General features: G+C 38.4%; 1 protein-coding gene across 1 annotated transcript in view; it reads left to right on the top strand.

The window, feature by feature from the left end:
* Nucleotides 1–12669, top strand: part of LOC127409830 (neural-cadherin-like) — a 413418-nt gene that overhangs the window by 308956 nt on the left and 91793 nt on the right. The window contains exon 22 of the mRNA XM_051644684.1: nucleotides 11743–12020. Coding sequence (XP_051500644.1) covers nucleotides 11743–12020 — 278 coding nt within the window. The remainder of the gene's footprint in view (nucleotides 1–11742; nucleotides 12021–12669) is intronic.

The following is a 12669-nucleotide window of genomic DNA, read 5'->3' as shown; positions in this document are numbered from 1 at the left end:
AGAGAGGGTCCAATAGATTTGATGTAATATCTTGAATTGCATAAGGTGCACCCTTGCATCTCTAGATGCAGACTTGACGTTTTTTAGAATCCTAGCTCACACTCCCTCCTCCAATACCAATTTTAAATCTTTCTCCCATAATCTCTTGACAGAAGTTATAGCTCCATCCCCCAGACTCTGAATTAGCAGGGAGTAATACACTGATGTCTCATGACCTTTTCCAAAAGCAGTAATCACCAATCCCAGAGTATCTGCTGCTTTAGGGGGGTGTATGCTACTCCCAAAAATAGTAAAGAGCAGGTGGCACAGCTGTAAATACATAAAGAACTGAGATCTGGGAATCCCAAAATGTTTAACCAAATTTTCAAAGGTTCTCAACACTCCACTCTCATATAGGTCACCGAGTGTATTAACCTCCCTCACAATCCACTCTGACCAGCAGAAAAGGAATTTAATAATACATAATTTTGGGTTCAGCCATATGTTCGAGGCAGCATTTATATAAATGTCCGAATTAAAAACTCTGGACACTTTTGTCCATACCGAGTGCAAATGCGAGATAACAGTGTGTAACTTAACTTCGATTAGTTTGATAGAAAGGCTTTGCAATGGTGAAATAGGGGCAAGAACTTCCTGTTTAATACAAAACCAGGGAGGGGCTCTCTCATGTGGAAGTGACCAATGAGCCAAATGTCTGAGACTGAGTGAATAATAAAACAAAATCTTGGGTAGGCCTAGCCCACCTTTGTCAATCGGCATATGCAACATACTGATATGTAACGTTTGCCATTCCAAATGAAGGACTTCGCTATGCTATCAAATTGCTTGAAATAAAAGAGGGGGACATCTATAGGGAGAGAATGTAGCAGGTAGTTGAATTTTGGAATACAATTCATTTTAATAACATTAACCTTCCCAATTATAGATAAATGTAATGAAGCCCACCTGCCCACATCGCTCAAAAACCTTTTTATTAAAGGGTCAAAATTAACTAAATCACACAAATTTGCTGGGAATAAAATACCCAAATACTTAATGCCTTGTTTGGGCCACTGGAAGGCGCCCCGCTGAAAAGCCGTTACCGGGCAGTACGCTGTCAGAGCCAAAGCTTTGGATTTAGACCAGTTAACTCTGTATCCCAAGAACTTAGAAAAGGAATTAATAATTCTGTGGAGGCAAGGCATATATCTAGTAGTGTCGGAGACGAATAATAAAATATCATCTGCGTAAAGCAAAAGCTTATGTGCCACACCTCCTGCCACCACCCCTGAAAAATCATACTCTTTTCTTATCACGGCTGCTAATGGCAAGCCTGGTTCCAGGGCAAGACAGAACAATAATGGGGAAAGAGGGTAACCCTGTTGGGTGCTCCTAATCAGAGTAAAATAATCTGAAATTAATCCATTCATTCTCGAACCCGCACATTTCCAAAATCTTAAAAAGATAATCCTATTCTACCATATCAAACACTTCTCGGCGTCAAGTGAGATGGCAGCGACCGGAGTTTAATCATTCGCCACTGACCACATGATATTGATGAAACGCCTAATGTTATCAGAAGAGCTATGGTCCAAATAAACCTAAGATGCATTTCTTGAAGAAACACTATATCATATTTCTTACGCTTAAGAAGAGAAATAACCTTCCTTCTTTTTATGGGGTGCACCAACCCATTCACATTCCACATGGAGAGAGACAGTCCACTCTTATTAACATTTTACATTTTGACATAATCGAATAAATAGATTGTGTGTCAAAAACAAAATTATAAAGACCACATTCCAACGTTAGTGCAACAAACAAACCCCAAACTTCCCCCTGAACAAAACAAACAGAAAAAGAAAAATGTGCACATTAACCCCATGCACAACAGCGCCAACTGGCGTCCATCCTTCTAAACTCAAACAGTCCATGTACGCCTACGAGAGCCCCCATGACAACTTTGCTGTCAGATTGCTCAAGTCCTGTGATTTTATAAAAATTTTATAAACAAGATTTTCACAACAAAGGATAATCTATAAAACAAACTCCAGCCACTAGATCTTTAAAAAAGCCCTGGTCATCAACATTAGGTGCGTAAATATTAACCAAAATAAGACTTTGCCCCTGAATTTCTGCTAAAACAATAATGACTCTTCCTAATTTATCTTTAATCTGTTTGAGACATTTGAATTGTAGATGCTTACTTATCAGTGTAATGACTCCCCTGGTCTTACTTGAGCCACACTAAAGAAAACATGTCCACCCCATATCTTCCCAAATTTTCAAGCTTCCTGCGGGGAAAAATGCGTTTCTTGAAGAAACACTATATAATTTTTCTTACGCTTAAGAAGAGAATTAACCTTCCTTCTTTTTATGGGGTGCCCCAACCCATTCATATTACACGTGGAGAGAGACAATCCACTCATATTAACATTTGACATTTTGACATAATAGAAAAAATAGATTGTGTGTCAAAAACAAAATTATAAAGACCACATTCCAACATTAGTGCAACAAACAACCCCCAAACTTCCCCCTGAACCAAACAAACAGAAAAAAGAAAAACATGTGCATTAACCCCACACACGACAGCGCCAACTGGCATCCAACCCTCTAAACTCAAACAGTCCATGTACGCCTATGAGATCCCCCGCGATAACTTTGCCATCTGATTGCTCAAGTCCGGTGTTTCTATACAAATTTTGTGAGACAGAATTACACAACAAAAGATAATCTATAAAACAAACTCCAGCCAATAGGCGGAATAAAGACAAAGAACATGTAGATTCATCCACATAACTGTCCCGAAGGTGTGTTCCTCCACAAAACAAACTCCAGCTGCTAGGCGGAACCGGCACAAAAAAATAAAAAATAAAAATGTGCTCAGTTCCTCAGACAGTCAAATGAATGTTCAGTGAGCTGGCCTATTCAGCTGCTACATGAGTGCAACAAATGACCTAATCACTCCAATGACTTGCAAGAAATACTCCACAAAGCAAACTCCAGCCAATAGGAGGCTAATCCACAACACTGTCCCGAAGGAGTGTTAATCCACAAAACAAACTCCAGCCGCTAGGCAGAACCAGCACAAAAGGAAACAAAAAATGCGCTCCATTTCCTCGGACGGTCAAGTGAATGTTCAGTGAGTTGGTCCACTCGGCTGCAACGTGAGTACCACAAAATAACTTATTCATTACTTTGACTTTATGAAGGACATCGCTTGCTGGGGACATATTAATATTTTACGGCCATCCTAAGCATCTATTCTCAATTTGGCCGGGAACATCAGTGCAAAAGCAAACTTCCATTGATGTAAGAGTTTCTTGCATTCCTTGAATCTATCACATTTCCCTCTTGTCGAATTCACAAAGTCTGGAAACAAGAAAATGCTGTGGTTCTTCCAAGAAAGCCTTCCTTTACTCCTCACCTCGTGTAACACGAGATCTTTATCGGATGATCTCAGAAATTTGGCCAGAATTGATCGGGCCTGTCTCCCTCAGCGGATCGCTGAGCCAGAACCCTGTGAGCTCGCTCAATTTCCAGCATATGGCCTATTATTGCAAGCAGGCTTGGAAAGAGACCGTCCATGAATTTCACCGTATCCTGACCCTCTTCATCCTCAGGAATTCCAACAGTACAGATGTTATTCTGCTGGCTACGGTTCTCCAAGTCCTCCAGCTTCTCCCAGACATGCTCCAAATCCACCCTAGTCGCTAGCGGATTAGCAGAAAATTCCCTCTCTGATGACTCCAGATAATCGATCTGTTTCTCGACATCCCCCACTCTTGTAACCACCTCAGTGAATTTTGTCAGTGAATAAGAGTTAATTATCTCTTTAATATGATATTATGACTTGTCATACCAGTGTCACATCTCATCTTTATTTTAAAACTGTCAAATTATTTATATAGTTTTGAGATAAACATATAATAGTATGAATTATGCCACTATTTTGCTTTGTGTTACAAAGCATCATGCTTTATTTTAAAAGAAGGTATTCTGTCAAAAGTAACAATGTGTGATATGACACTCATAGTTTGACTTAGCAGTGTCTAACCAAATACTAATTTGTGGGTTAGGTGGCACTAAATGAAAAAGCAGAGAGAGAAACTTTTAAAAACACCAGAGGAAAGTGATGTCCATTGAATTAGACACAGGAACTAAATGGGTTAAATAAGGTAAGTTCTTCACTCTTGCAATATTCAGCTTTTTACAACAGTGAGTAATATTTGCATTCACCTAATTCAAGTGAACACAATGCTAGTAGACACCTATCTAAATGAATGCAGAGAGAAGTATGATGTTGTGTAGTCAGGACTGGAACATTCTTTGGTCCAGGTGAAGACCAACATCTCATGTTTTCATGTCCTCAAGAACTAGAGCTCCTGCAATAAAGCCAAAACAATAAAGCATCAGTAACAACTATTATAATGAAATGTGAGGCTTTTACATTTGCAATGCTCATGTTGGTCTCCATGGTGAATTGTGCAGAAAAAGCTGCTGAGTTAAAATTAAAACAGTCTTTGAGAAGGTAATGTAAGTTTTAAAATCTCACATAGTGCAGCATCCAGGCTAGTGATGAATTAAGCGCGAGTGGCAGTTGGAGTCTAAAATGAAGAAACACTTCACTGCAGTTAAAGTTTATAAAATATGAAAGTAAATATTATGAAAACAATTGTGTTAAATGACCAAATTAAAATAGCTAAAAGGGAACTATAAAAATGTATCTGAGATTTTACCTCAGGCCACCTCACGGAAGACTGGTGGTCATACGCAAATTTACCAAACTGGACATTTACATTTACAAAAAAAAGTTTAAAAAACATAAAAATACAATACATAACATCTCCAAATTGACATTTAACATTACATTGGTAAATCACTATGTAAAACGACGAATAAAAGTAGATTTATGAGGATTCATGAGGAGATTTACCTTCTCCTCAGCATCTGTGGAGTGGAAGTCGGCCGTTAAAGATCCGAGTGAGACGCATGCACTGTATTCCAATTCTCTGCGCAAGCTGCTCTAGTCAGATAACGATTTTAAATTCAAAGAGAAATTTGTCTTGTGGGCCCATTAAAAACCCAAACAATATTATAAATAATTTTTTTAAATAATTTTATTTAGGTAAAATGTTTGGCAGGTGTGCTAAATTGTCCTTTTGCTGGCAGATATTCGCCACTGAAGTATGATATATAGTGTTGAAAGTCTCCACAAAATTAAAACAATTATGAGAACGTCGATTAATTTAAGTAAAATGCATGGCAGATGTGGTACATTTCCCTTTGGCAGAGATTTGCCATATGGTGTCCAAATGTCATAGCCTACGCCTCAACAAAATAAGTGATTGTATACATTATCTGGAGACCATGGTATCACATCGCTACAACATTTTCCATGGGATTAATTAGCTAAGTTTTTTGAGGACGTGGCTACGTCTTTTCTGGAATGTTTGCCAAGATTGCAAAAAATGACACTTTACCAAGATGTCGCCACAACATTGTCATAAAGTAATGTTGCACTGATTAAAAGACGACTAACAGGCAACGTCATCAGAACTTTCTGTGTTTGCTGGGTATAATCTTCACGAAGCATGTTTGACATCTGAGCATCTGAAGGGAAGTCGGGTGGCGTCTTCCAGGTCCTAATGCCTGCCGAATGCAACCTCTGTCAGTGGGACTTACACAGAGATGTGACTTATCTGTGTTTTTTTCACTCAACAATGCAATTTTGACCCAGTGCAACTTATAGTCAGGTGTGACTATTTCCAGAAAATACGGTATTTTTGCATGGTGTTGTGACGCATCGACGGAAGAATGAGCAAATTATTAACAGAGCCAAAAGTCGTGATAATCATTTGATTACACTATTTAAAAATAATAATAATAATTTAACCAGTTCTGAATAAACAACAGTTTTTCATTCCCAACCATAGCCCTCACTATTTAAAAGGATCATAAATCAGCAAAATCCTGTTCTCATCAACAGGTTTCTGAGAGGGTTAAGGCCAAAGTATACTTTGGGTGTCCGCATTGCGGATTGCTCAGCACACAGTAATTTTGATGCAAATTGCATCATCAGCATAGCCGCGTGGCTCGACCACACGGCGCCTAGATTTTCTTGACTCGCGCACAGCCGAGGACCGTGTGCGTGAGTCAAGAAAATCAAGGCAGTGTGCGGTCGAGCCGCATGGCTGTGCTGATGACATCTGTGCATGCGCTAGCCATTAAATATACTAAAAGACTGTCACAAAGCAGTTGTAGTGTGCATGCGTCGAATGCGTTCCTATTAATTCACAGCCAGAAAAGTACACTAAGAAAGCAAAAAAATAAGTATACCCGGGCCTTTATGTTTAGGTTACAATTGGGATTTTACAGATATCATCAGCTTTGTATAAAACAAACATTGTGTCTAAGATGTCCTCATAAATATAGTGAAACCAGTGTTTGTGTGTGTATGTAGATCCCTGTTTGTATACGGTATCTCTTGGGTGTTCTCTGCTTTCATGCACCCTCTGTGGTAAAGTTACCCTCAGGAATCTCTGGGTATTGTAGTTCCAGTCCCTGTGGGTGTCTCAGATAGAGTTGAGAACTGAGCTGACAGAGAAGAAATTCCACACTCTCCTCCAGGGACAGGGAGAGGGGGAGAAAGAACAAAACAGAGAGTGACAAAGAGAGAGAAACGAGAGCATCCAGAAGAAGAAAAGTAGTGGGAGTGAGCGATTCCTCTCTCTTGTGTAGGAGCCTGTTACCTGAGCTGTTATAAGGTAATGGTTTATTAGGTGTTTTTGAGTGCAAATTAAATGTGAGACCTCAGTGTATAACTTCTAAGGTAATACATGCAAATCACCTCCTCATGTAGGTGTGAACATGGGAGTCAGACCTGAATGCACTGTGGAGAATCCACAGTTTGCATTAAAGTATGTAACTCAGAGTCCCAGAACCTTCACAAGAGGAGACAAAGTCAAGTGTCTGTGGATGAATTTTTAAAGAGGTTATGACATGAGGAATCGAATTTTCCTTGATCTTTTGACATATAAGAGGTCATCTATATAAACATACTGTAAGTTTCAGAACTGAAAACTTCCTCTTTAATAGAAAAAGAGCATTTATTTAAACCAAGCTGCAAAAACGTCTAGTTTGGAATTCATGGAACTTGTGATGTCACAAGGACCAAATACATCTGCATAGGCAATGCCTATTTTTCCATCATTGCACCCTTGGCCCCACCCACTGGTGCTCAGTCACACAGGTGAGGTTCGAGAGTGAATGACCTGTAATGGGAGCTTCATCCAAAGTGGACTTACAAAGGGCACCTTCATATGCCTGTCTGGATTGAAATGTTTTTCTACATAAACGTTCACAAGATGAACGGCTTTGAACATTATCATACATCTTGCACCTGTTTTAAAATACGCGATTTAAAGTTATAAAGGGATCCCCACTGTGTTTCATTCAGCTGTGTTGTCTTGCTGTTGTGCTGTATGGGAGGCATCCTGGACCATTTTTGAACCCATCTGTGCTATTTTTAATTGTTGGTATTTTGTAAACATGCACTCAATGGACGTCTTTGTTAGTTTTGATGTGTTTCCGGCAATGTGCGCCGTGTTTTAAAAGCGGCAAAAAATGTCTCATTCTACTGCTGTCACTGACTGGGAGAAACACATGCCATTATGTGTGTAAACAAACCAGGAAAATGTAAGATGTGAAGACCAGTGTCTCAGCTTTGGCCTGTTGAAGCTGGTTGAAGCACCCAACATCATCTTGGATTGAATTATATTTGTGTATTCAGAAGATTTCAGTGTGAATTGATTGTGATGATTCAAGCTTTGCAAAGGAACTGTTATTGGAAGATGGGGCAGTAAAAATTGGACTATTGGATGAAAAAAAATTTAAGTAACCAATTTCATTCATAAATATTTCATGTCATGACTGTTGTATAGTTTATGGTGCTGCTTGAATGAACAGTTTGATACATTCAGATGAAATATGTTGGGTGTACGTTATGTGTTAACATTGAAATGTAGTTTTAATGTTGTGTGGAGTTGGTTCATTTTCTTCGGATTGCATTTCAAATATGACTGTATTGGAAGGGCTGCATGATGTTAGCCAATCACAACAGTGGGTGTTTACCATTGAAGTCTTACAGTGCCAGTCAGCTTAAAACTGACTTTTTCAGACAGAGGGACAGAGACAGGGTGTAAAATTAATATATATGAATAATAATCAAAAAAAAAAAAAAAATAGTATGTGATGACCGCTTTAACACCAGGCATCTCTGCATCTTTAGATGTGTGTGCGTCTTGACCAAATCTCCTGGATCTGATCCACAGGGACTCTGCAGTGCAGTAAAGTGCATGAGTCGAGCTGCAGGCACACGCACTAAAAAAATAAAAATAAAAATAAAACAAAAATACAAGTACAGTCATGTAAAGTTTAACAGTTTCCCACCAGATCAATTAAAGACTAATTAAGGGAAGTCAATGAGAGCTCATGCTGTGATGGGACTGTATAACAATGGTCATTATGGCCAAACAGTTCAATTTTTGTTTCATCAGACCAGAGGACATTTCTCCAAAAAGTAAGATCTTTGTCCCCATGTGCACTTGCAAACTTTAGTCTGGCTTTTTTATAGCAATTTTGGAGCAGTGGCTACTTCCTTGCTGAGCAGCCTTTCGGGTTATGTCGATATAGGACTAGTTTTACATGGTGTTTATACTTGCATACTATTGTTCGTACAGATGAACGTGGTACCTTCAGGCATTTGGAAATTACTCCTAATGATGAACCAGAGGTCCACAAGTCTGGTTTTTTTTTTTTTTTTTTGGCTGATTTCTTTTGATTTCCCTATGATTTCAAGCAAAGAGGCACTGAGTTTGAAGGTAGGCCTTAAAATACATCCACTGGTACAACCCCAATTGACTCCAGTTAGCCAATTAGTCTATCTGAAGATAATTGGCTAATTGCCTAAAGGCTTTACATCATTTTCTGGAATTTTATAGCTTAAAGGCACAGTTAACTTGGTGAATGTAAACTTCTTACCCACTGGAATTGTGATATAGTCAATTAAAAATGAAACAATCTGTCTAAACAATTGTTGGAAACATTTTCTCATGTCGTGCACAAAGTAGATGTCCTAAACGACTTGCCAAAACTATAGTTTGTTAATATGAAATCAGCGGAGTGGTTAAAAAATGAGTTTTAATGACTTCAACCTAAGTGTATGTAAACTTCTGACTTCAGCTGTATGCAGCAAGGATGGTGGGGTAGAGTTGTCCTGTTCTGCACTGCGCACGTACACATGGTATTTTTGAATCTGAATATGGAAGTAGTCTAATTAAAAAGTTTACATTGAAATTTTTACAGCTCTTTCAATTGGATATAGAAATCAGTTCAATCTCAACAGGAAATTATTAATGTATTTTTTTTTTCTAATTGATTGATGGTTGAATGTTTACACAAATGCTTTTCGTTCAGATTAAGCTATCTGTTGGATTAATAATGGTTTATTAGGTTGTATGTAAACAAAGGTTTAAAAAAATTCTGAATTAAAGAATTTGCTTCCTTTCAATTCATGACTCAGAATTTTGTTGACATTCTTCTGTTTAATGTTTCCATTTTGAAAGCCTTCGCTGTTTGGCTCCATTTTAAAGACTTTGCCGGAAATTCAAGCATTGTTGGAAATTAAGTGTGTTTAAGCCATGGTCCATAAAAAAGATTCAATGTAATGAAATACATATACAGTATATGAAAATATGGAAATTTCTGGAAATACCCAATTTGTTGTGTGTTTGATGAATAATTCATAATGAGAAATTAAATGTTTATTTATTTTTTTATACTACACATTCAGCGGTTACAGTATATGCATTTCTTTGAATTCAATTTAATTTAATTTGAATTAGTCATATTTCAATTCAAATATCAATTCCGCATCCTGTTTGCTCTCTCAAACCAAATTCAAGAATTGAACTAGAATTTAAAAGACATTCTCAATGCAGTTCTAAATGTCACACAAAAATGTATCTACTGTGACATTTGCCTGTCTGACCCTGTTCAGTACTGTGTACCACATCCCTGTGCTACCTCATCTACCATCATCAATCACCCATAGCCCTCTGCCACAGCTGCTTGTGTAGAAAGAAGTCCAAGTGCAAGTCCAATGCAGATGAATGAGAAACAAGAGGAAAAGATAATATATCCATATTTTGAATCACAATACACTAAGCATAAAGAATAAAGTACACTTACTCGAGCTGTACATTCCAAGAAACATCCGGCTGCACAGAAAATTTAAATAAACCTTGCGTCCAAATCCAACGTTGCCGTGTTCCATTCAGAAGTGATCATCCCTATGCCCTATTCCCTTTGAAGACATTTACCCTCCAACGTGAGAGCTTCAGATGGATGAAAGATGATAACGGGCTGTCAAAGCTTTTTAACGATTCTTGTTGGAAATTCTGTTTGGAATGACCCTACAGGATGGATTGTGCTCCCTTCGAAGTGCCCTACAAAGGCATAATCAGTGCCAGTTAGAACACAGCCAGAAGTGCTGTACAGTAGTAGGGGGAGTATGTGTTCTTGTTCTAGAAAGCATTTGATTGGACAAGGTTTCTCAGCCTCAGTGTGATGTCATCGATGTTCCTGAGTCTTTTTAGTGTCACTTTAAATTGTGTCAATATTTAGAAGTACACTAGCACATAGATTACCTTAAAGCTACTAGATATGGACTAAAAGCAGCCAAACTTTAATTTTGATTTCATGGGTTCTTTAAGTGTATCTAGCCACATGGGTTGGTTTAGGACAGGTCAATCACTGTTTGACTGCTCAGTCCACTGCAGAGCAAACTGCTCTACTTCAGACTATGGATTTGAATAAATGGTGTGGTAGTTCGGAGGCAGCCCTGTGGTCATGGGGTATCTGAACATCGTTTATGTGCTTATGATAAAGCACTAAGCTTAAGAGGCTCTGGAGTGCACAGTGTTTCCAAGAATGAAACAGAGTGAATGTGTGAAATTGTGACTTGTTTCGCTATTTGTATGCTAATGTGAGGGCAGAAGAAATGTTCTTGTCTGATTTTTAGTTTTGCAAAACCTTTTTTTTTTTTTTTTCTCCACTATATTATTAGTAATATTCCCTGCGAAAAAAATAAAAATAAAAAAATAAAACAGCATAGCTGGTCATCAGTACTACTCGTGAATCACATGATTTCAGATGCACTTGTTCCAAATGGTGATAGTCTGCAAACTGCTTTCTATGTATTTGCATGCAAATACATTTTCGAATATGCACAAACATATTTGAAATTTCGCTAAAGTGTAAAGAAAGTTAACACTGCTCTCTGCATTTACAAAACACCTATGAGGGAACCATGCTGCAAAGCGCTGCAGACATTTAATGTGTTCTTTTTCACACGCAGTGCAAGCCAAAATTCTTGCAACACACCCTAAAACCAATCAAGAAACATGACTAAACATTAATGCGGACATGAATGTTTTTTTTTTTTTTTTTTTTTTTAACACAAGTAACATAAATCTTGGTTAAAAAATTTTTTTACAAAATAAATACAAAATTATAATAAAAAAAAAAACAAAACATACTGATGGACCAGCTTCAGCAGCTTTTCCACCAACTTTTGCTGTACTAACCAGCATAAACTAGTTTAGACCAGCATTGGAATTACTTGCTGGTTAAGATGGTCTTTTTAGCAGCGTTTTGACTTTCTTTCTTTCTCCCTCCACTCCTTCCCACCCCGTCCAGCTCCAGTCATTTCTTCAGGTTAACATGACCCAGGTTCATGTAGATGAGTGTGTGGACTCCGATTGCCGAGGAGGAGGGGGCTGTACCAGCCACCTGAGTGTGACTGACAAGCCGGCAGTGGTCGACTCGGGCAGCATGGCTCTGGTGTCAGTAACCGTGGAAGCCACAGCTGTTTGCAGTTGCTCAGCACGAGAACATCTCCACCAGAGCTGCTCCATCTACCCCAGAAACCCCTGCCACAATGGAGGAGTCTGTGTGGACACACAAAGTGGATTCAGGTGAGAGATTACAGGTTGTGCTTGTGTGAGAGAGACCTTGAGAACTTACCTGACTTTATTTCACTGGTGAATTGAAAAGCAAGGCAACAGTGAGATGTTTACAAGAGACGTTTTCAGTCTGTAATCTGCAGCAGGTATCTAAGCAACTGCAAGCTTTTTGAGCTAAAAGTAAACAATCATATGTCATGACTAAACATTGCATTAGGTTGAAAATACCTGATGAAATAGTTTGAAACCAGAATGTGCATGTGCTTTGATTCTTAGATATCTAACCTTTATTAGATATCTAAGAATCAAAGCACATGCTTTGATTCTTACGCATGATCATTGAACTATCTGCATAGGTCCAATCCACTTTCTCTAAGGCCAGTCTTTCACTTTTGAATTTATTCACAAATATGAGGCTGAAAGAGCCTTTCTTTCTCGTGTTATTCCATTATCCAGTCCTGGCATGGATATTGATGTCCTTCCTCAAATAACAATGCTGAGTGACTGGGATTGGAAGAGTTTGGGGGAGCAGGTAGCTTGCCATAATTGTTTGGTGAGGATTTTTTTTTCTAAGAATACATGGCACTCGAAAGTTAATAACAAATGCTCTAATGCTACGTTTTGTTTGTTTTGTTGTTGTTGTTGTTGTTGTTTTCAGCCA

The sequence above is a fragment of the Myxocyprinus asiaticus genome, chromosome 2 (assembly GCF_019703515.2).
Source record: "Myxocyprinus asiaticus isolate MX2 ecotype Aquarium Trade chromosome 2, UBuf_Myxa_2, whole genome shotgun sequence".
NCBI lineage: Eukaryota > Metazoa > Chordata > Actinopteri > Cypriniformes > Catostomidae > Myxocyprinus > Myxocyprinus asiaticus.
Note: the sequence above shows the minus strand (reverse complement) of the source record. Positions and strands in the feature narration are given on the sequence as shown.